The sequence below is a fragment of the Anas platyrhynchos genome, chromosome 13 (genome assembly GCF_047663525.1).
Source record: "Anas platyrhynchos isolate ZD024472 breed Pekin duck chromosome 13, IASCAAS_PekinDuck_T2T, whole genome shotgun sequence".
NCBI lineage: Eukaryota > Metazoa > Chordata > Aves > Anseriformes > Anatidae > Anas > Anas platyrhynchos.
The window spans coordinates 15,885,529-15,911,227 of record NC_092599.1 but is presented as its reverse complement, the minus strand read 5'-3'; the positions used below and the strand labels follow the sequence as shown (position 1 = coordinate 15,911,227).

The following is a 25,699-nucleotide window of genomic DNA, read 5'->3' as shown; positions in this document are numbered from 1 at the left end:
ACAAATCTGATGCCACAACTGGTTACTTCTTCCTGGAAGGAAGGAGAAGATGTGATAAAGCAGTTCCCTGTATGCCAGGCAGGACAAGAAATCTTCCCCTGGACTTCCTGTCCCTTGAGCATCTGTCCCAGAACAGATGACAGGGATAAAAGTTGTTGCCCTGGTCTTCAGTTCAGCAGACTCTAAAAAGCACTGAGAAGACGGCAGTGGGATGAAGATCACATCCTTGCCAGCCTGCAGGGAGTCCTGGGCAAACAAAAACCTTCCAGGTTGTGTCTCCCTTACCTGAAAAGCCAATCGTGCTGGGAAGCTGGTGTCACAGGGGCTGGACACTGCCAAGTGCCACTGTCCCCTGTGTGCTGGCTGTGTGGTGACAAACCAGAGGTGCTGTATCCTGCTGTGCAGCTGGGCAGTGGCAAATCCCTGGCTGATCACCAAGGGTTTTGCAGTCACCTCCGTGGGCACTGGAGAGCAGAAATAAATGAGAGGCAGCGGGGTGATGCAGGCAGAGTAACACGGCCCTGTGGTGGGCCTGGCTGAGCAGGAGAAACACGAGATGAGACAGGAGGAAGCCGAGGACAAAAATTCTATAAAACAAGATGCTTCTGCGTGATTTTGCAAAGCCCAGCACTAAATCTGAGGTTTGATCTGCCACTGATCTATAAAAGGCAGGCAAACGCTGCAGGGAGGCCTTTCAGGTCAGTCAAGACACAGAAGTGCCGAGGCTGAGCAGCTTGGAGACCCCCATGGCTACCAGCACCGAGGGGACGGGCAGCCTAACCACAGGCAGGGTGACACAGCAAAGGGAAAACGGGAGGATTGCCATGGGTCACAGTGCTGCAGGAAGTCACGTAAAGGATCCCAGGGGTAACTGGGCTCTGCAGACCAGACCTGTTTTATGGAAGTCAAAAGGAGACGATGCTCCTTTTTCTGTTCCCCTCGGTGTAGCGAGCAGAGTAACAGGATGGGCATTTCTCCTCCTGCAGAAGCACCCTGCCTGGGCAGAACTAGAAGCAGGTAGAAATCTCTTCCAGGTCCCATTTGGCAGCTCCCAGGTTTCCAGAAATCATTAACAGAGCAATTATATGATGTGAATTTGCTGAGAGGAGCTTCTCTTTGGGAATTGCCCACGACACCAGCTGTTAGCCTGACTAGTTCATCGCAGGGAGGCTGTGCCCTAGAAGATGAGGACAAGGAGCAGTATCTCAAGTGACTTCCTTGGCTTGGGGGTGGTTTTTCTGGTTGCCTGTAACCCAGCCGTGGAAGCAAGCTGACCCTGGACCAGGCACTTGGCTGGAGGCTTTGCCCTGGGACAGCGAGCACAGATTCCCCTGGGAGCGGAGCAGGGGAAGGGCAGGAGTAACGAGAGCTGGGGCCCTGCCCGCTGCCAGCCTGGGCCCCCCCCAAATGCAGACTCATCCAGCCGTGTTATCAGGATGCAGTCTGATGCCTCAGCTGCTCCTTGCCCAGCACAGGACGCTCAGCCAGGCAGCAAGTCCTCCTATTACGGGCTCCTGGCACAAAAAAAGCCATTAAGCACAAGGGTAGGGAACATTGCCCAGGCTGGGATGTGATGAGACAATTGATACATCGCATGCCTCAGTCTGTGGGTAGAGCTTTTGGGAGGGGAGAAACGCATTCCCCGTCGGGTCCAGCAGCACCAGTGCTGCTCGTGGGGAGCCAAAACTCGGGCACCCGCCCCATCCGTGGGCACCCCTCTCCATCAGCCCTCCAGGGCTCGGCTGCCGCAGCTCCCGAACACTCGCTGGGGCTGGAGGGTGGAGAGGGAAACCTTTCACTGCTCGCAGAGCATCCTTAGAGAGCAGATGGCTTGGCCAAGAGCAGAGCCTGAGGATTTCACGGCATGGCTCAGCCAGGGGCTGGAATCAGCCTCACGAGCGGGGGCAGAGGAACGACAGTGCAGGGCACAGCCTGCGAGGCTGCCAGCTCCAGCCAGGGGCTGCTGGCAGAGGGGCTCCCACGACAGGAGCGTGTTCCCAAGGGCACAGCCCGGCTGTCTCCTAACCAGGCAACAGCTCCAGGGCTGGAGACAGCCTGGGGCTCTGCGAGGCTGCTGCAGGGCTGCTCAGGTCTCCATGCAGGAAAGGAGGAGCTGGCAGGCTGAGCCAGGAGCTGGGCTGAATCGCTGAGCCCACGCCAGAGCCCCTGGCTGCCTTCAGCCAGTATCATCCCCCCTGCTAAATAATTGAGCAGATTTTCTATTAAGCCTCCTTTGGAGCGAGCTAATGGAGCAGCGTTGGCCAGAGCTTGGGTAATGATCCTGGGGAGAGCGAGTGATGTGGGAAGGGGGCGAGGCCCGCAGGGTGGGCTGCATGAGGGGGGTGCGCTCAGCGGGGTCAGGGCTCGTGGCTTGCAGGGCTGGGACAGGGGCAGGGAGTCAGCGAACTTGTCTGTGGCACAGCTTCTAAAGAAGCTGCCTTCAAGGTGCATCTCCTGGGTATTGCCACCCAAAAGCTGGAGGGGACAGAGGGAGGAGCACAGCGGGCACCAGGAGGACGGCTGTGCCTGCCTGTGGAGCGCAGGACGGGGGTCCTGGACCAGTAGTGACCGTGCTGTGATCCTGGGATGCTGAGCACGAGCCAGGGGGAGCTGCCAGGAGGTGTGGCACTGAGCTGTGGTACTGGGCTCCTGCAGGCTGGGTGGCTGCTGCTTCTCCTTTGCACCAGGCCGGGGGGTGCAGAGGGCTGGGCAGGCAGGAGGGAGGAGACAGCGAGGTTCCCATGGCAGAACTCACGCTTCGGTGGGGGAGAAGGTGAGCAGGCACGAGGCCACATGGTGGAGGCAGGCTAAGAAGGCTTTGTGCAATTTCTAGATGGCTTTTGGGTTGCCCTCATTAAAGAAGACATGGAAGATCACAGCCTGCAGGTTCCTAAATGCAGCCTGGCCACCTGCGCAGATACCGGGGTACCCAGGAGGCTGCTCCCCTCTGCACCTGGCATTTCTCTGCAGCCCGGTGGTTACTGAGCACTTTCTAAATGCTCATGCTCCTTCAACACTTTTGATGACGCCTGGGTTGTAGTGGAAGTGAGGCACAGGAGGAGACATTGCCCACATCCCTCAGACCACAGGAGCCCTTGCTGCCTTGCCCTAAAAACTCAGGAGCGGTACTGAGGTCTGGGTGTCGGGGGGAGCAGGAGCTGGAGCACAGCAGTGCCTGGCTCCAGGCCCCGGGGCTGGTGGGCACAGGCATGGTGCTGCCGTGCACCGGGCTGTGCTGCCCATATCTCTTTGGAAAACCAGCAGCATCGCAAGGAAAGGCTCCAGCCCCAGCCCCAGCTCCAGCTCCAGCTCCAGTGGCCAGCCCTGGTGGCTGGGGGACAGGAGGGACCTGCCTGAGGGGGCTGAGCTGGGAAGTGCCAGGGGAGGAAGCGCTGGAGCCTGCTCCTTCATTCCCATGGCTGCAGGTGCCGGGTGGGTTTGGGGGTGCTTTGTGCAGCCCCGTTCCTTCACCTCGCACGGGGAATTCCTCGGGGAATGGCCAGGACGTTTCCAGCTCCCGCGTGTCAGGGAGGCCGTGCTTGTGGCTCCGTTTGTCCTTGCTGAGCTTTGCCTTTGAAGCTGCTTAATGAACTGCTCTGACAGGTCAGATATCCTCGCTCCTTTCCAGGCATCACCAAAATGCGAACCAGGAAAATCCTCAGGGGCGGTGCTGCTACAAGCTGTGGCTGTGCTGCCCTGGCACAGTGGGGCTCAGCCTTCCTGCAGGGCAGCACCAACTGCAGCCGGCCTCGATGAGCTGTTTTCAGCTTCTCTTGGCTGCTGCAGCCTCGGACAGGCCCTTGGGAGCTTTCCTTACACTCCCGTGAGCCCGGGGCTTTCCCTGACCTTAGCTCAGCTGAGGGTGCAGGTTTGCAGGAGCACCGGTGCCCGTGCTGCTGATGGGGGCACAAAGGAGTGGGAAGCCCTGGGACAAGGCCCACAAGCTGTGCGCTGGTGCAGGTTGCACTGTCTCGTGTCTCTTTCTCAGCGCTGCTTTTTGGAGGTTCCCAGGAGCCCTGCCAGGGTGAGGGCTCGCGTCCCCTCGTTGTAGCACCTCTCTAGGATGGTTTTTCCAGACGCTGAGGCAGCAACAGCAGGGAAAGCACCAGCAGTGATGCTTTCCTGCAGCAGAAGTTGAACCCTCGGCAGGGGATGGTTTTGCACAAACAAAGCAAAAGCAGATCAGGCTTCCCAAATAAAGACCTCACCCCAGAAACAGAGTGGGGGGGCCCAAATCCAGCTCCTCCTTGGTGGCATCCCAGCCCCGGAACACAGCCAGGCTGTGCCATCACCTTGCCTCTGTCCCCAAGGGACAGGGCGCTGCTGAAGCACCTTGCCAGCCCCAGCACAACCGCCTCGGCGTCCCAGGCTCGTCAGTGGCTCTGTGCTAACAGGAGGTGACAGGGCAGGCATGGGGAGCAAGGGCAGGGGCTGGTGGCACCCATCCCTCGCACAGAGCAGGGGCCGCGGGGCTGGCAGCAGCAGGGCACGTAGCACATGCGGCCGCGCTGGGTCGGTGCTGGGGGGCCAGCCACGCTGCGGCCGTCTCAGGAGAGCTCTCCCAAACCCTCCCTGTCTTCACACCACAGTTTCTGGTGAGCACTTTGGGCACAGTTGGATTTTTTTTTTTTCTGGGAAAAAAAAAAAAAAGGCTGCTTGTTTCTTTGCTGAAAAAGTTGGAGGAGTGGCGACAGCTGCGTGCTCTCCTCCCGGCTGCCGAGGGGTGGTGGTGGCTGGCAGATGGAGGGGCTCTGCTGTCCCGCTGCTCACCCCCCGTGTCCAGCTGTGGTCCCCCAGTCCCCGAGGGAGTGGGAGAAACTGGGAGGGGGTGGCCTCAGTGGAAATGGAAGTGGCCGAGGGGAGCTGGGAGCTGCAGCAGGGCTGGGAGGGTTGTGCCGAGGGCAGAGGCACGGGGGAAGCAGCACGGCTCTGCCTGGCCGGGTGGGCACCTGCACCCGTGGAGGGGGTCAGGACTCGGCCCAGGACAGGGCCAGCCTGCCCCCGAGCTGCTCTCCTGCACCTTTCAGTCCTGCTTGTCCCTTGTGTGCCCTTGTGGCACCTGCTGCTGCTCCCTCCCCACTGGCACCGAGCAGGGGGCACCTCCGCTCTGTCCCAGGACATTGAGCCCCTCACCGAACGAGCCCGGTGCCGTGGCAGGCTGCCAGCCCGCTGCAAACCACAGGGACCCCCCAGAGCCCAGCAAGGGGGACAGCAGCCCCCACCGACCCCCTGCAAGGGCAAGGAGACACTCAGCCCGGAGTGAGCTTAAAAAAATAGGCATTTTTATTCAAATGTAACTAGAGAATTATGACCCAAGAGAGGAGATTACTCACATTTATCGATGGGCTTATTGGGTTACTGCTGTTTGCTGTGCTTGAGCAGCGCTTTTTGTCCGTCTCAAGGAGAAACGGAGCGGGGCGGGTGGCGCGCGAGACCTCATCGTCCTTGGTGGCACGGGGAGAGCTCTGAGCACTGCGGGTCGGGGCGCTGCATCACGTCACCTCGTGCATGCCTGCCTCTACTATTTACAGCTTCTCGTGAGTGTTAAGAAGCAAAAGCTTGCGCTGTCTGCTCGGCTGCGTGCCTCGCCGGGAGCTGAGCCCCCTCCTCCCTGCACAGCTGCCTTAGGGAGGGGGACGCATCCCAGCCCCCCCGGCTGATGGGTGCCTGCACGGGCCCGGCTGTATCGGTGGGGGCTCGCCCCAGGGACACACTGCCCCTGCTCCAGACCGCGGCACGCAGATGGGGACTGGCACGGGCAGGGAGAGGACGGTGGCGCTGCCCCCAGGGACAGTGCCGAGGGTGCCCAGGACAATGGCTCTGGGCTGGGCCCGGCGTTCCCACGGCCGTGGCAGAAATCCAGCCCCCGCGTCGCTGCCAGGGAGTTTGGCTGCCAGGACAAAGCGGGGGTTTCTCGGGCGCGCTGGGTTCGTTAGCGTTACCCTTGTGCTGAAGAGGCCGTTGCCGGTGGCTTACGCGAGGGGCTCCTGCTGGGTGCTGGCGGGCACGAGGGGCTCGCGGCTGAAGCGGTCGCGGGTGATGCCGGTCACCCTCGCAGGGCGCAGGCAAGCGGGGAACTCGGGGTGCCCGACAATCCTGCTTTGAGCAGCGATGGAGGAAAACAGCTCCTGGGGAGGCACCAGCCTCCTCCTAGCCCTGCCCTGCTACGACACGATGGGGGTGTCCGAGAAGACGGAGCTGATGGACTCCGAGTCCGACTTGAGCTGCAGGACCTTGGGGTTCTTGGGGTCGGGGAAATCCTCGCCGAGGGCCAGGCGGACCTTGCCGTTCTGCGCCTCCCGGATGGGCTCGAGGAAGACCACGTGCTTGTTGGCGCTGGCCTTGCGGCTCGTCCCGTCCGTGGCAGGCGGCGTGGTGCTGAGGATGGAGGACTGGGCGCTGCACTCCTGCGGGGGGCTGAGCGGGGCCGGCTTCTTGCAGCAGGGCAGGCAGCGGCAGGGCGTGAGGTACAGGTACATGAGCACCAGCACCAGGCTCACTATGCACCCCAGCAGCGTCGTGAGGCCGGTGCTGAAGGTCTCCCCGTCTGGCTTGGGGTAGTGGACCGTCACGTTGACCTCACACATCCTGCTGAAATTGCGGGGGCTGCTGATGGCCAAGCACACGTAGACCCCCGAGTGCCAGGGCTTGGCCGCTGCGATCTTCAGGCTGCCGTTGCGGTACACCTCCACGGAGCGGTTGCTGTTCCCCGGGTGCCTGATGGGCTCGTGGTGAGGTGAGATCCACATGTAGGTGGTGAGCACGTCGGGCAGGCTGGCGTTGCAGGTGAGCAGGAGGGCCTGGCCCACCGTCACCGGGAAGGGCACGGGGTGCACGTCCTCGGGGCCGGCCGAGCAGTTCTCGAACATGTGGCTGTACTTGAGGAACTTGATCAGCGAGCGGGGCACGGTGTCGGACACCTTGCAGGTGTGCTCCTCGAAGAAATCCTTCACGGAGCTGAAGCCTCGCTGCTTCCAGCGCTGGAGCATCAGGTAGAGCGGGCAGCTGCACCGCACGGGGTTGTTGTGCAGGTACAAGCCGTTGCCGATGTTTTCGGGCAGAGCCGCCAGCTCCTCCACGGGGATGCTGCTCAGGCTGTTGGAGGACAGGTCCAGCGTGCGCAGGCTGTAGTTGCCCAGCCCCTGCACCGAGCGGAAGGGGAAGGTGGTCAGGTTGTTCCAGCTCAGGTAAACTTTCCTCAGGCCGCTTAGCTTGGCGAAGGCGTTCTCAGCCACTCGCGCGATGCGGTTGTTGTAGAGCAGCAGCTCTTCCAAGCTCACCAGCGCCTCGAAGTAGTGCGTCTCGACGGCGTGCAGGCGGTTGGACGACATGTCCAGGTGCCGCAGGTACGAGGCATTGTGGAAAGCCCGCGGCGAGAGCTCCCTGATCTGGTTGTGGCTCATGTGCAGGGCCTCCAGGTGCGGCAGGGCGGCCAGCCAGCGGTCGTGGAGCTGGGTGAGGGCGTTGTGGCTCAGGTCCAGCGTGGTGGCGGTGGGCGGCAGCGGCCCGGGCACGCGTTGCAGCGTCTGCCGGCTGCAGCTCAGCAGGTCCGAGGTGCAGATGCAGGCGGCGGGGCATCTGCGGGCGGGCGGCGAGGCTCGGCCGTGGGCGCACAGCTGGAGGAGCAGCAGCAGCCACAGCGGCCCCGCGGCCACCATCGCGGTGCTGGGGGGGCGCCGTGCGCCGGGTGGGCACGGGGGGGGCCCCGCCGAGCATCCGCGGCCCCCCGAGTCCCGCTGCGAGAGGAGTCCAAGGGCAACGTCCCCTCCCCGCCACCACCAGCCCGGCGCCCCCGGGGCTCGGGCAGCGCCTCCGCCGCGTTACCTGCGCTCGGGCTGCCCCGGGGGGTGCCCCCGGGGGGTGCGGTGGGGGCCGCTCCCCACGCGTGGCTCCGTCCCCGAGCGGCGCCCGGCGGCTCCCGGCCGGCGGCTCCGTGCCCGCCGCGCCCCGCTCGCTATTTACGGGCCCGGCCGCGCTGCCATTGGTCCCGGCACGGGCTGGGGGCGGGCCGGGGGACGGCGGGGACCCCCCCTTCACCTCCTCTTTACCCCCCCCCGAAGCCCGGCCCGGGGTCGTGCCGAGCCCGGCGGGGTCCCCGCGGAGGACACGGGGACGGGGGGTCCCCCCCGAGGGGTGGCCGCCCGGTGAAGGACGCTCGGGGATGTCCTTGGGCAGCACCTGGGCGCGTTGGTGGCAGGCTGGGGAATCGGTTTCCATTAGGGCAGCAAAAAGCTAATTTGGCTGCTGCGGCTGCCGTTAACCCCCTGCTCCCCAGCACAGGCTCGGGCTGCGACAGTCGGAGCTGGCGAGGCTCCACACAGCTTTGCCCTTCGTGGGGCTGCCCAGAGCCAGGGACGGGGCCGTGGGGATGGGTCCTGAGGGAGGTGCAGGTGCCCAAGCAGAGCCGGGGGCTTGCTCGCCCCCCATTAGTGGAGGGGACGTGCATCCTGCTCCATGCCCTTCCCCTGTCCTGGTTGTCCCCACTGCTGCTTGAGGCTGGGGGAGCCACGGCCGCTCCCTCCTGCCTCGCATCCTGGGCACCCACTTGCCCTTGGAGCTGTCCCCAAGGCGCAGGGGATGCCCCGGCACCAAGGCCTGTGCTCCTTTTATCCTTGCTGTGCGAGGATAGTGCTGGCTGCTTCCATCACCCTGCAGCTCCCAAGGCCTGCGCCAGGCACCTGAGCATGAGGGTTGCAGCCTCAGCAAGTGCTAATGCACCCTATCGATCCCTGGAGGCTGCCCGAGCAGGGTGCTGGCAGAGGAGGAGGAGGAGATGGATGCCCTTCGGCTGCCTTCGAACGTGCTAGGAGGAGCACAGGGCCCTGTGTGTGCCCCGCTGTACCCCAGCTCTGTCCCCATGGGCACAGGCGCTGGGGACTCCTGAGGGCTGGGGCACCCTGGGGCTCCCACTTCACTGCTGCAATCGCCCCTAGTGCCAGCCGCAGCTCCTGCAGCACCCAGCTGGCTGCGCTGGGCCTGGGGACACAGCCAGGGGCTTGGCCAGGCCGGTGGGGACTTGATGGGGTGGGGAGGGGGCACAGCCTGACTGTGATGTCCCTTTGCAGGGCTGAGCGTGCGACAGCAGTGATGCTGGCAGACCCCTGCTTCCAGCTGCGCTCCATCCAGTACCTGCTGGGCCACGCCGAGCCCTCAGCCCTGGCGGCTGCTGCCCCGGCCGCCGAGAAGCGCCATTTCTCCCTGAACACGTGTGAGTGTGCGCACCGGGATGGGGAGCTGGGGCTGCTGGGTCCCTGGGCTGTGCCCTGACCTGGGCACGGTGCGCCCCCAGCAGTGGCACTCGGGTCAGGGCTGTCATGCCCAGGTTGGTGCCTGCTATCGGTGGCGGTTTTGTCCCCTTGCAGCGCCCTTGGCTGCATTCTCTGAGCCAGTGCCTCGGCCCAGGGAGGTTTGATTTTGCAGGAGTGTTCCCAACTATCCAGCTGCTGTCCCCTATCCTGGTTGCTTCCTGAGGGCAGCCGCAATTCCCCCTGCATCACCCAGCAGCCTCAGGGCAGCCTGGGCTTGGGGGGGGGGGGCACCACCCCAACACCCATTTTTGGTCCTACAGACACAGAGTACATCAGTACGGAGGAGCTGGCGAAGGTGGACAAGATGCTGAGCCACCTGAGTGAGGAGTCCAAGCAGGCGGCTGCCACCACGCTGGTGAGTCTCCCCTGCCCCAGTCCCTGCCCCTGCCCCTGACCCCACAAGGCAGTTGTCACACTGCTTGGGTGCAGCCACAGCACAGCTGCCGTGCAGCTCTGAGGTGCCATGGTTTTCACCACCACCAACTGCCTGCTCGCCCCCTCCCCAGCCCACCAGCGAGGAGGATCTCTGCCCCATCTGTTACGCACACCCCATCTCAGCCATCTTCAGGCCCTGCTCCCACAAGTCGTGCAAGTGAGTAGCTCCTGCGTGCCCGTGCCCCCAGCTCCCAGCACCACTAAGGGGCAAAGGGTGCTCACACTTCTCTCCTGTCCCAGAGCCTGCATCAACCAGCACCTGATGAACAACAAGGACTGCTTCTTCTGCAAGGCCACCATCACGGGCGTGGACGACTTCACCAAGCCCGCCAGCTCGTAGCACCCAGCCCCGCGCCTCGGGCTCCCCCAGCTGAGCGCTGCACGCTGGCTTCTCCCTCGGCAGCCCCCCTCCCGGGGACAGGCCAGGACCCAGCGCAGGGCCGGGTTCTGCAGGGAGAGGCTGGCTCAGGGAGGGGCCGGATGGCAGGCTCTGGGGCCAGCATCGCCCTTCTCCTGCCCTGCAGGTCATTCTCAGGGAGGGGAGCCCGAGGCCTCGTTGCCACAGCAGCCCCGCATGCGGAGAGCGGTGCCTGGGCCCTGGGCCCTGTGTGTTTGGGCTCTGTTACTTTGCCCCTGGCTGGGGGCTGACTTGATGAAATGCAGCATTAAATTATTCTTCCTTATGTGGTGCCCTGAGACATGGGGAGGGGAAGCCAGGCCGGCTCCGGCAAGCGACCTGGGTGCTTGGGCTGTGCGCAGACGATGCTCAGAGGTAGACAGAAGTATAAATATTTAATCCAGGCAGAGCTGGGAGCGGAGGGCGCACCGGGGGCTGCTACATGATGATGCGTGGCTCTGGTACAGACTCGGTGATGGACTTGTGCGGCAGCACGTTGGCCCCATTGAGGTAGAGCTCGTCGTTGACAATGACGTCCTCGCCCAGCACTGTCACGTTCTCCATGCGCACCTGCCCCAGAGAGCCCCGTCACACCCGCCCCGGCTCAGGGCACGGTGCCACGCTCCTGCTCCTGCCCGCAGGCACATCCAGGCTGCCCTTTGGCCACAGCCTGGGGTGGCAGGAGGAGGCAGGAGGGCGAGACCCCTGACCCCCCCCAGCCCTGCAGCACCCATGTCCTCACCCACTGCCCCACGGAGCAGCTCCAGCCCACAATGCAGGACTCCAGCCAGGAGTGGGAGCGGATGCGGGCCCCCTCCAGCACCGTGCAGCGCTTGATGCGCACCCCGTCCTCCACCACCACGCCGGCCCCGATCGTCACGTTGGGGCCGATGACACAATTTGCCCCGATCTTGGCGCTGGGGTCCTGGAAGGAAGAAAGGCTGCACTGGGGCTGCGAGGCAGCTGCAGCTCTGCACGGCCTGCAACGCTTCGCTGGCGTGGGGACGGGAGGGCACAGCTTGAGGGGCACGGTGAGCACAGCACGGTGAGCCGGAGCGAGCCTGCGAAGCATGCCTGGGGCTGGCGTGCTGGGGGCTGGCACTTACCACCAGCACATTCCCTACAACACCAGGCCCCGAGTGCAGCTTCTCGGGGTGCTGAGCCCGCAGCGCCTGCAGGTACATGCACATGCCCGTGAGAAAGTCTTTCGGCTGCCCGATGTCCATCCAGAAGCCTGCGGGGACAGAGCCGTGGTGACAGCCCCCGGCGAGGGGGCAGCGGTGCGGGCGGCACCCCCGTGCCCGGGCAGGGCCTTACCCTGCAGCTCCATGGCGTAGAGCTGCCCCTCCTGCGCCATGGCCGGGAAGATCTCCTTCTCGATGGACGTGGGGCGCAGCTGCGGGGACGGGGCGCGGGGCTCAGCGGGGGGCTCCCAGCCTTCAGCCCCCGGCCCCCAGCCCGGCCCCTACCTGGATGCGCCGCAGGATGCCGGGGCTGAAGATGTAGAGCCCGGCGTTGATCTTGTTGGACACGAAGACCCGCGGCTTCTCCACGAAGCGGCAGATGCGGCCGGTGTCGGCCTCGCTCACCACCACGCCGTACTTGGCCGGCTCCTCCACGCGGGTCACCACCAGCGAGCCCTCCCCGCCGTGCTGCCGGTGGAAGCGGGCCAGGGCGGCGAAGGGGAACTCGCAGATCACGTCGCTGTTGAGCACAAAGAAGGGCTCCCCGCCCTCGGCCAGCAGCTCCCGGGCCAGCGCCAGCGGCCCCGCTGCCCGCCCGTCAGCAGCGGCGCGGCACCGGGCGAGCCCAGCCCGCGCCCCCCCCCCCCCCCAGCCCGCAGCCCCCTCCCGGTCCCCCCCCCCCCCGATCCCCTCCCGGCGCTACCTGTGCCCAGCGGCTCCTTCTCGTGCGACAGCGAGATGCGGAGGCCGAGCTGCGGGCACAGCGGTCAGGGCGGGGCCGCCCCGCGCAGGGGGTGCCCGGGGTGCCGGGGGGGGCCCCCCGCCGCCCTTACCCGCTGCTCCTGCTCGCGCATGGCGGCCTCCAGCGCCTCGGACATGTAGCTGACGGCCAGCACCACATGGCTGACCCCCGCCTGGCGCAGCGCCTCGAGCTGGTGCAGCAGCAGCGCCTTGTTGCAGAACTCCACCAGCGGCTTGGGCCGGCTCAGCGTCAGCGGCCGCAGCCGCGTCCCGAAGCCCCCCACCAGGATCAGCGCCCGCATCCCCGCGCCCCCGCCCGCGCCGCCACACGGACACGTCAGCAGCGCGCCCCGCGTCACCGCCCGGCCCCCCGGGGGCGGGGTCTCCGCCAAGCTCCCCCCCCCCCGGAGGAAGCCCCGCCCGCCCCCCGGCAGTGCCCCCCCCCCCAGCACGCCGTGCCCGGGGCCGCAGTTGGTCGCTTTATTTCCGCGCTCGGGTGATCCATTATCCACAGTGCCCACACGGAACGAGGCTGCACGGAACCAAGGGAATTTCAAAACTATCCCATGGGCTTCCAGGACAGGAGGCTCCTCCAGCCCCAGCTCCCACCCCCCCCACTTTCTCTGCCCCAAGGCCAGGCCCCCCTCCAGTACACACAGACAAGGAGCGAAGAACCAGGCCCCCCGCCCCCCCGTAGGCATCTCTGGACGCTCCTGCAGCAGGCAGAGCCAACGTGGTCAGAACCAGCTGGGCAGCACCAGGCGCTCTCTTCCACCCTGCCTCCCCTCAGCTTTTCTAGCCAAGTACATTTAAAAAACAATGGAGCAATATAATTGTTTTTAAAATGGAGGTGTCTGCTTTTCCTGTGCTAGGAGGTGGTCCTGTCGGCTCCAGTCACCAGGACAAGAGGCTGTGGCCTGGGACTACTGGTTCTCTTCACGCATCTGTTCCATGATGTTGATGAGGCTTTCCAGCCCGAACACGTACCCCATGTCAGGCCCATCATGCACAGTGGGGTCATCACGGAAGCCTTTGAAGGTGCTATGCGCAAAGTCAATCATACGCACATCCACCTTGGGCCGGGGCGAGTCGGGCTCTGTGCTGCCGCCGTCCTGAAGGCTCTCGGGGAGGGAGCTGTCCGTTCGCTTCAGGCGCGCCTCGGGCCGGATATCCACAAACGTCCCTGACCTGTTGTCCTTCCCATCGTAAATGATGAGAAGGGAGCTGGAGTAGAAGCGGTAGGAGGCCTGTCTCTCCAAAACTGCTTTCAAGCTTCGAAGTTTGGCGAGGACAGGCTCAAAGAGGTCCTTGCGCAGCTCTACGCCGTTGTGGAGATAGTGGTAGATGGCATTGCGGAAGCCCTCGATGGAAAGACCGCGTCCATAGTATTTATTCCTGCATAAGTAATGCCCTGTGTTCAGCTGATAGACCTAGAACATCAAAGGAAATACACATCAAGTGGGAACGCCAGGCTGAGGCAACGCACAGAGCCCAAAGCTGTCCTGTAGGGACAGGGCAGAGGGAGCTCACCTCACCACCACACCCAGGAGCGGGCAAACAGCTCTGCGAGCTCCCTGAATCCCAAAGCAGCTCACGTGTGCACGGCCAGGGTGTCCAAGCACCAGGCTGGCACTGGCCCCATGACACCCACAGGTGAGCGTCCCCAAAGCAGCACACCACAACAGACCCCAAGGCTCAAAAAGCTGAGTTGTTTAAAAAGCAGCTCAGACACATCCTCTGGCAGCGGGAGCCATGCATGCCTTGCCATTAGGACGTGGCATGTGATTAATGCAGGGCCCTCATTGCTTCAGAGTCTGTGGGCAGAGATCTGGATTACAAGATACTTCTGCTGGTGGCGAAAAAGATCAACGCTGTTGTGCAACAGCACCAGTGGTAAATCCTTGTGCTCAAGGTGTAGCACCAAGAGATGATTTAAAGTCCCAGTACAGTACAGAAGTAAACATCAGATGATGCCAGGGCAGAAACAACACATCTCCCCCAGGCACTGCAGTTCTAGCTTAACACTAAGCCAGAAGAACAGTTACTTTAGAAAACCCCCATGTTTTCCATGAACACCTCTGGATAAAGCAGGCCACCTTGCAAGAATCCTTTGTCCTAGGACTAGAAGTGAAAACAAAAAGCTCATACCACAAACTCTGGTGTACCTACCTGACGAGGAGGGCTAACTCAGTGCTCAGCAGAAAACACTAACTAGTCAGCAGCTCTAACGGAGCTGGGGAAAGGATGTGCAGCACCTGCTGCAGACTTGGGGATTCCTACCTGCATGCCACACACTCGCACGCCCAAGGTGGCAGAAGTGCTCTGCTCACACTTCTTCATCTGCCGAGCAGCCTTCTCCTCAGAGGCATCGTCTCCGTGCTGTCTGGTCCCCATCTTCAGATCAAGCACACAGGGAAACTTGAAGTGATGCACCACGTTCTCCAGCAAGAGGAACTCTGGGAGAGGCGTCAAGGAGAGCTCAACTGGCAGAGACGCTGCTCCCCAGGGCAGCCAGGAAGAGGGACGCGGCGTGAGATAGGGTTGGGTGGCAAACAAATAGGAACCAAAGAAGAGAGAGAACAAACTGTTTGGGAAGGTGAAGAAAAAGGACAAAACCCAAGTAGTGGCACACAGGCTTTGGCACCCTGTAGGAGAAGTCAGCCTGGGAAGTGGCCTGCCCAGCACCAAGCAGGGGATCACGTACAGGCACGCTGCGCTCAGCAGGAGGAGCCAAGGAGCAGAATGCCTACGTCAGAAAAGACCCAGTATGCTAGGAAGAACTGGTGGTATGTTAAGGGAGAGCTCAGTCTACACAGATCCGCAATTTAACCACACGGAAAAAGAACACAGTCCCCACAGACCAAGAACTCGAGGTTCAAGTAAGATCCACAGTGCTGCTGTTATCAACCTGACCAGAACAGCAGCGCTAACCAATACATGAGGAAAAACTGGAGAGGCTACAAAGGCAGGAAACAGCAGCAATGGGAACCTTCAGTCACCACCACACACAATGGGCAAGCCTTCCAGTAGGGCACAACACCGAGAACAAGCCTGAGGCAACCACCAGAGCTAACGGAGTCCCAAAGGGGAAAAACAACGCCGAAGGTTGCCCGAAAGAGTAGGTCATGGTTCAGCACATTATGCTAAAATGGCAACCAGAGCACAGCCAGATTAAACTTACAAGGAAGTTTAACATTTAGAAAAATCCATCAACAGCCACATCTGATTTGAAAGAGGAACTTCATAAAAATAAGGAAGTGTGTTAAAAAAAGATAGGACAGCTAAAAAGAATTACTGCTCTGAAAGCGATGTGGCCTCTATTTAAAAATACAAGCTGCAGGCTCAAAGCACATTTGAGAATAGGAAAAGGAAGCCTACGCAGTTAAAATGTGGAAGAATAAAGCTATTAAAAGCGAGGCTGTTTCTAAGCAAGGAAAACAAAAATCAAGCTCCAGCAGGTGAAACAAAAACACAAGTTGGCAAGTTAGGAAAGAAGTACAAGGAGCAATTTGCAAAGGCACAGAAATTAACCTCCTTCTGCCACGTGAAGCAGTGACTCAGACTGCCCGAAGGGTTTATAGTCAAAGCATAAAAGGAGCTGGGGGGCAGGGTGGAAGCAAAAAGGAGAGACCCCAGAAAGAAAAATTAATGTTAATATTTTATTGTGCTTAACGGGGAAGAACTTTGGGAATTCCCAAGCCAAAATGGGAATTTCAAAGAATTGTCTCAAACTGAAATGCAAAGAGAAGAGATCGCACGTCCAAGAAAAACTGAAGAGTAACAACTCACCAGAAATGGGCAGTCTCACCCAGAAGCCCTAAACATCACAAGGCAGAGCTATCTCCCTTATTAAACAGGATGCGCTACCTCATTTAAAGCTGCCTTAGCACCAGAAGACTAAAGGGAGACTACTGCAGTGCTGACCTGCAGAGATACGGGAACTACAAACTGACAGAAGCGTACCTCACAGCTCAGAGGGATGCTGGATGGAAGAACAGAGGCAGATGCAGATAAGTACAATTTATCAGGGAAGATCAGGCACACCTGTTGTGAAAGTAACGTCTCAAAAATATCCTGGGGTTCTTCAGCAACTTCAAGAAACACAGACATGAGGTATTGCACCAAATGAAATCCGCACAAGTATCAGAAGACATTTGACAGATGTCTCAAAGAGGCTAAACAGCAGGCTGAGGACTGAGGTGCTGTCAGGGTGATTAACTTGTCAGCAAATAAAAGAAAGAAGTCAGGATGCCTGACTGGTCTCACAGCCCAAGTCACCAGCAGGGTCTTTGTGTGGGGATCTACACTAGTCAACAAGTGATCCAGAAAAGTGAAGGGGATGGCAAATTTGCTCATATACTAAGTCACTCGAGGTTGCAAAGATGAGGAGCAGTTATGAAAAGTCCCCAAAAGACCTTACAAGACTGACTTGGCCACTAAACTGATAGACAAAATTCTCTGGAGTGAACGTGCAAGATGATAAACATAAGGGGGAAAAGATTTTTAGCTTGAGGTATGAAGCACTGGGTTTTGAGATGACTGTTACCAGTCAGGAATGAGATGTTGGGTCAACAAAGCAACAGTTACAAGAACGTGTGTTACAAATCATGAGGAGATGCAGACAACAGCATTAGGTGCCACTGGAAACCTCTGGTTCACCAGCATCTTCTGTACCATATGCAGTTCAGGTCACCCTCTCCAGAGGGATACAGTAGAACTGGAAGAGACTCAAGAAAGGTGACAAGGACAATCACAGCTCCTTCCCAAGGAACTGCTGCACAGCCCAGACCTGCGTCTGCTGTCAGACCTTGCCCAACATGAAAAACTGTCTAGTTAAGAACACACAAACTGACTCAAAGGTGGTCCAGAAAGGAAAGAAAACATGGGAACTAGCCAGAAACATGGCTTCTGAGCAGCAGTGGCATGCTGACACCAGCGAGGCCTGGCTGCCTCAAGCACAAACACATCGGCCAGCACAGCAGCAGCAACCTGACGCGCTCACTTCGCTTCCCAAAGGATACTGTAGAGTTTTCGGTCCTTGGACTCTGACCGCATGCGGCTCAGCTGCTGCTTGTGACAGCGCAGGCTCCAGGGGTTATAGCTGATCTTTTCAGAGCTCAGACCACTGTTCCCATCCAACATCTGAAATGGAACATCTGAGTGGATGTGCATGTCCACCCTGGGGCTCTTTGTCTCCTGGATGTTGCTGGTATAAAGACAGAACAAGGCAGCCCGTTAGAATCCATGTATTCTCCAGATACTTACAACAGTCATGCAATTCCCTCGCACAGTAGCATCTCCTGTTCCTTCTCCTTCTGCACACTTCACACTAATCTTACGCAGCAAATCCTCACTAACATCCCAGGACATGGACCCATCCTCATTAACCTTGGGTGAATAACCTGATGGACTTCAGAGTGTTTGAATTTGCTTCTCAGGTTTTGGTTCCACATCCAATTAACCTTCCAAGGTTTCTTCCTGTGTGAGAAGCGCTTCACTTGGATGAGAACTGTCTGTTTGCAGTGCCACAGGATGCTGGGATAGTAAGTGCAAGACAACCTAGCAACTGTGTGGCAGTGTAAAACACCCTAAACAAAAGGGTGACTAAGGCTGAAAGGGTTAAGACATTTTCCAGCTGTCACGTTGTGACTAGACCCTCAAAGCTTTTACCTTTCGGTGCTGTCACTGGCCAGGCCAGGCTTTTCCTCCTTGTGCTCAGTGCCGCTGCTTGATCTGTGAAGACTTCGACGCGAGTGCTTGCGTCGTGGCTGGTCCCTCTCTGGCATGTCATCCTGCTCCAAAGCCTCGTTCTCCACGTAAGGATACGCTACCAGGTTGATGTAGCCATCGCTGTCTCCCTCAAAACAGACAGACACCACACCTGCCAGAAAGAAACGACGTCAGCACCGTTTTTCAGGGGAGGAATACACAACCACTAGCATCCATGTGTTCAACGGCACAGAGGAAAACACAGCTCACAGAGCAGCAAGAGAAATCCAGAGCAGTGAAACAAGGTTTAAGAGGACAAAGGGAAGAATCCAAATACTTTTAAACACAGCACAGGGAAGAAAACTTCCCAGACAGTGTCCTGCATCACTACTGGAGCAAACAGTCCAGAACTGCAGTAACAGCTGTGCTATCCACCCAAAACTGTGCTAGGAGCATGTGAGGCTCCTAGCCCTGAGTGCTCACACCCTGCTGAGCTGTGCTAACAAAAATGCAGCTGGAAGGCTGAGGGGGTGTGATCGTTTCCTCTGGTCAGTCCTGCAGCAGCCAGTAAAATAAGGGATGTCGACAAAGTGGAGAACACCCAGCATAGCACACCAAGATGCTGAGGGGCGCCAAAGCAAAAAATGTGAATAGACATTTAGTTAATTTGGGTTAGGTATATGCCCTGCAGAAGTGTTCCTGCTGTTGACAAGAGCGTCTCTCAGCTAGAGGAGCTCTGCTGCATCTCAGCTCTGAGGCTCAGGTAGCACCTGCTGCTTGTATCTGAAGTCAGCTAAAGTCTCGCAGATTAAAAAAAAAAAAAAAAAAAAGCCCTGTGAGGTCCCAGGGCTTCCTAGTGATAAAAACAGGAGGTCCTGGAAGTACACTACCTCAGCCAGGTGAGGGCAAGCCCACCCATGTGTGCCCTGTCCAATTTTGCTTTCTGTGGACTCCTGGAAAACACCACACTCCAAGAAAAGATACAGATCTTTCATGGCACCAATTCTGAATGTATCTAGCTGACCAGCCATGAAGCAGAACACCTGGCACTTTCAGTTAGCGTTGACATCATCTTAGCCCTGAAAATGAGGTGATCAACACATCTCCTGTCTTGCGATGACAAAATCTTTCATTCTCTTGACACCGGCGTCAAACAGCTGCCAGGAATATCAGATACTACATGTGCTGAACACAAAGATTCACCACGAAAGTGATGAAACAAGTGTAAGAAGGCTCAGCACAAGCTCAGAGCAGTTCAGGACTCCAGCGTGTCACTACGTAAATGCCCATCCAAGTGCTCTGGCTGCCTGCACGTGCTCCTCAAGCTGCCCCTGTGAACGGGCAATTATACAGGAATAGGAGTGATCAGACAAGAAACATCATCCTGACACCGTCACTTTGGGGACCAGCAGGAAGCCGCACAGGAGCCTCCGATGAAATCCCACACCCTGCTGCCTGTCCTCTGCCCTTAGGCAACCAGGAAGTATCGCACTTCAGGACGCCAGGCCTCTCTCTGGGCTATCAGCTTCAGCAGTTTTAAATGGATCTCCCAAGGAAAGCCTGGCATCACATCGCTTCCACTAACTCCACGAGCTTCAGCTGAGAGTTCAGCTGGGTCAGCACAGCACCATATGGACCCAGAGCGGCTTGAGGGTCTGCCGGAGAGGATAGCTTTTGTCCCCAGTCTGCGCACAGACAGGCAGGTAAGTTGACACTGCTCTCAGACCTTCAGGCTGCAGCCAGATCAAACAGCAAAACCTGGAGCAGATGGTGGCCCCAACTGTCTGGGGAGCACGGGCCTCCCGACAGCATGCAGAGACAAAGAGGCAGAGGCATCACAAACACTAAGTCCCCCAGAAGGCCACCAGCCCGTGTTACTGTCCTAAATACAAGCACATGGCCAAAAGCCTGTCAAGCTCCTGGAAGGTACAGGTGAGCTGCCCACCTCCTACAGCCACAAAGACACTGGAAAATTCCATTCCTTCAGAGCAGCTGGGGACAAGGCTTCACCTCAGCTCTGGGAAAGGAAGCTGCTGAAGCAGCAAGGGTTTCTGATATGGGCCCATAAAAGAGCTGGGATGAGGAAGTAGTAAATTATAAGACTGGAATGCACGAGTGCTCGGTGTATGACCCAACTTCTTTTGCTGAAGGTCAAGGCAATAACTGACAATTACTTGCTAGTAAAATTACTTCAGATACACATTCATAACCTGAAGCACCAGACTGCAACCGTAACTCTTTAGTTTGTCTAGAAGGAGGAGCACACGAAGCCTAGCATGCCAAAATAAAAAAAATTAAAAAAGACTTCCTCCTTTCCAAAAAGCTCTTATCAAACTGCTCACCTGCAAAAGATAAAAGTAACAAATAAAACGAGACAAAGAGACAGCAACACACCGGCAGCTCCAGCAAAGTGAGAGGAATTGCATTCTGAAACGACACCAGGCCTCACCTTTGTACTCAGGTGTGAACTCCTTCATTTCGGGGGGCAGGGACTCGTAGAAGCGCTGCTCTCTGGTAATGAGTGGCTTGCAGACGGTGTGGTCATCGTAGCGCATCATGCTGCTGTGGCCGCCCACCTGGTGAATGAAAGGCTCCAGCAGGACCCCCCGGTCTCCGGATCGAGTGGCATTCTTGCCATGCTTGCCCACTTCCATGGTTTGACAAACACACATTGCGTTGGGCACCAGTTGCACGCTTGGAGCATGGGGAGAGCCACATGGGCTGGGAGATGCGGCTCAGCAGCGGTCAGGCAGCCACAGGGCAGAAATCCTGGCTGGCCACTTCCTTACGATGACCTGAAAAAACAAAAGGAGATTCCTGTAAATGGAAGAGCACTTGCATTCGCTCCTCAACTCCTAGGAAAGTCTCTAGCATTTATTTATATCCACAGCTGCCTCTCTTCCCTTCTTTATTTACTTCCCATTTGCTCCAGCATGCTCCTCACCATCTCTTTAATCTTGTAGGTAAACGCACAGATCAGGAGGCAATCTCACACACAGCTCCTCCAGCAGGGTTGACAGAAGACAGGGAAAGGAGGAACTCTGAATATTCTGAGCCTCGCATCTTTAGAAAATACTATTTCCTTCCTTCAGTTCATCTCATCGTTAAGGCAGCAAGGTAACGAAGCGCGAGCTGTAAGCTAAAGCACAAGGAAAGCCAAGCCCACAGCTGCCTGCCAGTAAGGATGAGAGCTACCACAGGCAGAACATCCCAAGAATCTCAATCCCACTCCTTGTGTCTCTGCATTCTGAGGAGCTAAATGACTAAACTTGTGTTCACTTCCTACCACAACACCGTTTCCTCTTTCTCGTATTCACTTCTCTCCAAGCTGTGACACGACAGGTTCCCAGAACAAGCATGCCACACTCACCCTGCCATCGTGCACTCGCTGTGCTCTAAATGCCTTCCCCTCCGATTCTCTCCTTTCCTTTATTGCTCTGAGCCCTTCAGGACAGCAACTGTTTCCCCATGCTTCCACCTCCTCACACAGTAGGTCTGGGCTTTCTAGAGGTAGGCAAGAGGGGCTGTTAAATCCAGCTGAGAACAGAAGTGCTTTGGAGAAGACAGATGCTCTTTAAATGTTTGCCAACTGCCCGGCACAGCCAAAGGATAATGGAAAAGTAAAACTATCCAAATTCTCTCCAGATGCTTTGCCCTTTCATAGCTGTCCCTGGGGCTGCTGGGGAAAACACAGGATTTCCTCACAGCAGGGATCTATTTGAAGCCTTTGGTACAAGAATGACACAGCAACTTCAGTCCCTGAACTCATCACATCTCCAGTTTCTCAGCACGGTCACACCCAGGGGCAGTAACTAAAGGCTGAGGGGTCCTGCAGGCCTGAGCATGGCTCAGGCTGTTCCTCAACCAGCCACGGGATGTCCCTGCAGCCACACAACCCAGCCAGACGAGGTGCCAGGGTCAGGAAGTTCCCTCCTCTCCCATTCAGCAGTGGGAAAGGTGCAGCTCAAGAGATCCTGACGCTAAGGGTGCCCCTTCCTAGCATGTTTAACCGAATCTGACCCAAAAGGTCACCACAACGCTGCTCTCTCCTTGTCAGCGTTCCCTCGCACTGGATTTTGGGATAACGCGAGCAGACGTTCAGCTGAGTTGAATCACCCCGCTGCTCCCATGGAAAACATTTCCTTTTGCGGTTAGATGACCACACAGCTACACCCGGCGTGAAGGGAACGAGGGGAACATTCGGCTCGCTGGGCTGGGGAGGAGAAAACATCACACTGCAGAAATGTGGCTCCGTGTCTAACCTCACACAGAGCCTGAGTCATACCACGAGGACAAAAACATGCTGCAGATTTCTCCCCTCCCTCTTATTTGCTTTACCAACAGGACAATTCTAGCAGCAGAGGCTTGCCTGTGTGTGGTGGTGTTGTTTCTAGCTGTTTGATGACAGTTAATATCCAAGAAGAAGCAAGGTGCCAGCACCTGCAGCACATCAGCACTCCACAGCTGAACGCTTTCCAGGCTCAGATCTCCCCATGCTTATCCAGCATCGCTTGGATTTGGTTTCTTTCATTTTGCCAGTGATTGAAGCTGAATGTTCAGTTGCTCCAAGCACGGGACAAGCTTTACTTTACACCTTCCCGTAGTTTAAACGTCACAGGACCAGGCAGATAAGAGACTGCTGGGCAGTAACGGCAGTTACCGTACCCAGGAGACACACACGTCACCTCCAGTCCTGGGACCGTTCCCAGCTTACGCTGAAACCTGAGAGCAAAGTGTCTCGGGGTCTGCTTCAGCAGTGACAGCAGGAAGCACCGACATCCGCAGCTGAGCAGAGGGAGATTATCCAAGCACGCTCCTTAACCTCCGGGGGAGGTCACAAACACCCAGGCAGGCACACGCGCCCACCCAGGGCCCGGCAGGTCGCTCTCACGGACAGGAGGCTGCAGGAAGATTTTAGTCACCAGAGCAAGAGATGGAAACCCTCGGCCTGCTTCGAGGAAGAAGGCTGCCGAGCTAGGAATACGCTACCTGAACTGTTGTGAGGACAGCAGCAACCCACACCGGGGAGTCACTCCAGCCTTCTCCACTGCCCAGCCTGCAGATAACCTGAGAGATGACTCAAGAAGTCCAAGGGCTCCAGGGAAAGTGATAACGAGGGCAGGCTGCAGCCTCCGAGAAGTGTCCCAGGCTGGCTGCCAAGGATCCAGCCACCCCCAAGAAGAGTACAAAGTAAGGAATCGGGCTTCATGCGCTGCCTTGGGGCAGCTGCTGTTTTCCACCTACAGAAGAGGAGCGGTGAGCATGCAGTCAGCAATCCCTGCATGTCGGTGAGGGCCACGCAGCAGCGGGGCAGAAAGTAACAGCATTTCTGCCAGGACACTCTGCACTTCCTCAGGAAAGGATTTCCTCGTTAATTCCTTGCGACCTCCAAGGGAATTCATGTCCCTGAAGCTGCAGTCCAGGGGCACTGAGCTGTTAACCCTGCCAGCGCAGGACAGCTCAGCACGGCGGGTTACAGGTGTGTGGTCACCCCCACGAGGCAGTGAGCGGCACACAGAAAGCCTTCTGTGGCCACCACGCAAGCCAAGGAGCTGGGCACCAGGTGAGCAGAGTCCAAACCCCCTTACGACTGCTCCACCTCTTCATCCACACCCCCTCAACAAAGCAGAGGGACATCCAGTGTTTTCCTGCACACAAGCGTGAGAAAAAACACTTTGTGGGATTTCACAAAGTTCACGCAGCAGCTGTCTACAAGGCTTGAGAAAACGGCGATGTTCTGTCACGCAGCTTAGCAACACTCCTCAGGGTAACTCAGAGCAAAGGGTTATTACTAAACATGGACACCATCCACAACTACAGACAGAAGAATCCCAGCAGTTTCAAACAACTATAAAGCAAAAAAAAACTATTTGATGGCCTCAATATTACTCATCCTTCCTCTGTTAAACAGGCACTGGTTCAACTATTTCAGCTGGCTCATGAAGTTCAGTCCTTCCAATTAGGCTGAGATGTTGTGTGTAACCCCCACAGCAGTGGGAGGGAGACCAGTTCAGCCAAGCAAATCTCTTGGTACTGTCCCACTTAAAATACCTCTTACTGGGAGAGGACTGGCCCTCCAGTATTTACATCTAGATGCACACCTACTCCAAATCCAAGCTACATGCCTCATGTTTCAAATGCTTCGTCTCTAGCAGCACGGGCACAACGAGCAATAAGCTGCATTTTCTTGTACTGACAAAACCTTTCCAAAGAAAAGTCAGAAAGGGGAGGTAGCTCTGCTCTTCATAACCACGAAGGGGGGTAATGCCTCAGCTCTTGGTGGCGTTGCCCTTCAGCATGTGCCGCTCCTCAGTAACAAGCAGTGCCCAAGATCCTGCTGGAGCACCAGGACAACACAGTCCGAGGGTATCAGCCCCAGAAAAAGGCAGGGGGAAGAGCAGGGATGGCTTCTTGGATGGGTAACTTCAGGTGACAGAGGAACTAGCCTCAGAAGGCACCGTGCACATGAGAGGCGGTGGCAGAACTTCCCTGCGATGGGTGTGAGAACTACAGAAGGCACATCAGGATGCTGATGTTCCCACTCGTCACAAGCTGTCTTGGATGGGAATACTGGCAGTGCTTCATGACTCACCAGTAAAGCTATTTTTTACCAAAACAAAGAGAACAAACATTTAAAATTGTGATGCATTACACAACAGAGCCGACTGCACTAAGTACCACTGACCCGTGCCTTCATCACAAGCAGCTGGCACATCTGTCTGCAGCATCACCCTGCTGCAGCTCCTAGGACCGTGGCCTGCCCTCAGGACCTGCAGTGCTGCAGAACAAGGACAGGGAGGACCCAACTTTTACAGAAGAAAACCCAGCCTCCCACTGTGCTGCGATGCAAGATCAGCTTCCCACAGCACAAAAACTGGCCCACAGGCCTGAGACACGTCAGCGGAAGACTGAGACAACTTCAAGGACTTCTGCACAGCAGCACACCCCTCCGAGAACCTGCAGCAACACTCAGGATGTAACCAGAAACATTCACATTCGGCCAGTCTGGCATCCTGGAAGCTACAGTCCTTCCTGGTCTGCTCGAGTGCTTAGTTTTGGATCCCGAGCCTCCCCTGGGTCTCGTTCAGTGCTCCAGCGACTACCAAATACAGCTCTTTTTGGAGACGCTACCCTCACCCCGGAGAGCACGGCTCTACAGATCGAGGCCAGATAGCAGAGCACTACAATGACATAAATCAAGAGCAGAACAAGTTTTAGGGAACATTGCTGCAGAAAGCCAGCTGAGGAAGAGCAGCACTTAACAGTGGGAGCAGGGGGGATGACCTACCACACCGGAGCACTCAGGCAATGGAGAGGGCAAGAACCACTCTCAGGTGTGCTCCCCGTGCCTCGAGCTCCTCAAAAGCACGCTCTCTTCACCAAGTTTTCCTGTCAACAGGGCACAAACGCACCACCTGCTGAAGTGCATGTCAGGAAAGAGCCTAATCCGCTTTGAGATGGAGCCTGAGTGAACTTGCAGAAAGAACCACGTGGAAAATAAAACTGAGCTTGCAGAGGGAGTCCTTAGGCATACCCTGTGTTTGTCTTCCAGAGCTCTGAATGACAACTATTTGTGCCCTGCTCATATCCCATGAATCACAAAGCTTCATCGCTTCTGCCAGTAGCCTCTGAGTCCAAAAATGTTCTGTTTTGCTTCCTGAGAAAGGAGAGGAAGCCAAGCCTTTTCAGCCCCTCCTGAGGTCGAGCTCTGCAGTCTTAACTACGGCTGGAACACCTACAGCGCTCAGCAGAACGGGCGTACCTGGATCTGGGATTACAGAAGATTATTTTAGCTTCCTTCAGTTTAGAAGGCAGATCAGCAGGCACTGCAGAGGCCCTGTTACCGTTACCTACACACACAGCACAGCACACATGCAGGGAGGGATGAGGTGCTTGCTAGACCCAAGGTGCAGACAGCCCTTGTT

At 57.7% G+C, this 25,699-nt stretch overlaps 4 protein-coding genes across 14 annotated transcripts in view; 1 reads left to right on the top strand and 3 right to left on the bottom strand.

Moving 5' to 3' along the window:
- The window catches only part of RNF123 (ring finger protein 123), a 46,839-nt gene extending 36,413 nt beyond the window's left edge, over nt 1-10,426 (top strand). For all 4 annotated transcript variants that reach the window (XM_072044069.1, XM_072044068.1, XM_027468002.3 and 1 more), the window contains exons 36-39: nt 9,066-9,208; nt 9,569-9,663; nt 9,815-9,900; nt 9,984-10,426. In XM_072044069.1, coding sequence (XP_071900170.1) covers nt 9,066-9,208; nt 9,569-9,663; nt 9,815-9,900; nt 9,984-10,083 — 424 coding nt within the window. In that variant the 3' untranslated portion in view covers nt 10,084-10,426. The remainder of the gene's footprint in view (nt 1-9,065; nt 9,209-9,568; nt 9,664-9,814; nt 9,901-9,983) is intronic.
- On the bottom strand, nt 5,261-8,177 carry AMIGO3 (adhesion molecule with Ig like domain 3). The gene has a single exon (XM_027468008.3). It carries the CDS (start codon nt 7,656-7,658, stop codon nt 6,165-6,167), a length of 1,494 nt encoding a protein of 497 aa, XP_027323809.1. The 5' UTR covers nt 7,659-8,177; the 3' UTR covers nt 5,261-6,164.
- A 90-nt stretch (nt 10,427-10,516) lies between the features above and the next one.
- GMPPB (GDP-mannose pyrophosphorylase B) lies at nt 10,517-12,367 on the bottom strand. The gene is made up of 7 exons (XM_027468009.3): nt 12,158-12,367; nt 12,028-12,076; nt 11,610-11,911; nt 11,458-11,536; nt 11,247-11,374; nt 10,883-11,065; nt 10,517-10,710 (listed from the first exon to the last, which is right to left on the bottom strand). Exons 1-7 carry the CDS (start codon nt 12,365-12,367, stop codon nt 10,579-10,581), a joined length of 1,083 nt encoding a protein of 360 aa, XP_027323810.2. The 3' UTR covers nt 10,517-10,578.
- A 164-nt stretch (nt 12,368-12,531) lies between these two features.
- The window catches only part of IP6K1 (inositol hexakisphosphate kinase 1), a 34,195-nt gene continuing 21,027 nt past the window's right edge, over nt 12,532-25,699 (bottom strand). For 5 of the 8 annotated variants that reach the window (XM_027468012.3, XM_027468010.3, XM_027468013.3 and 2 more), the window contains 5 exons: nt 20,224-20,569; nt 17,736-17,946; nt 17,087-17,271; nt 14,346-14,521; nt 12,532-13,495 (listed from right to left, as the gene is read on the bottom strand). In XM_027468012.3, coding sequence (XP_027323813.1) covers nt 12,989-13,495; nt 14,346-14,521; nt 17,087-17,271; nt 17,736-17,946; nt 20,224-20,446 — 1,302 coding nt within the window. In that variant the 5' untranslated portion in view covers nt 20,447-20,569 and the 3' untranslated portion in view covers nt 12,532-12,988. Of the gene's footprint in view, nt 13,496-14,345; nt 14,522-17,086; nt 17,272-17,735; nt 17,947-20,223; nt 20,570-20,718; nt 22,676-22,763; nt 25,509-25,699 lie in introns of those variants that run through there. The other 3 variants (XM_072044081.1, XM_072044079.1, XM_005028052.5) reach the window with 3 other exon arrangements.

Excerpts from the sequence above, each read along its gene's own strand:
- AMIGO3 (XM_027468008.3), bottom strand. The coding sequence starts at position 7,658 with ATGGTGGCCGCGGGGCCGCTGTGGCTGCTGCTGCTCCTCCAGCTGTGC.
- GMPPB (XM_027468009.3), bottom strand. The coding sequence starts at position 12,367 with ATGCGGGCGCTGATCCTGGTGGGGGGCTTCGGGACGCGGCTGCGGCCG. Across the intron at positions 12,077-12,157 it reads TGCGCGAGCAGGAGCAGCGG|CTCGGCCTCCGCATCTCGCT; the intron begins GTAAGGGCGGCG and ends CTGTGCCCGCAG. Across the intron at positions 11,066-11,246 it reads TTGTAGGGAATGTGCTGGTG|GACCCCAGCGCCAAGATCGG; the intron begins GTAAGTGCCAGC and ends TCTTCCTTCCAG.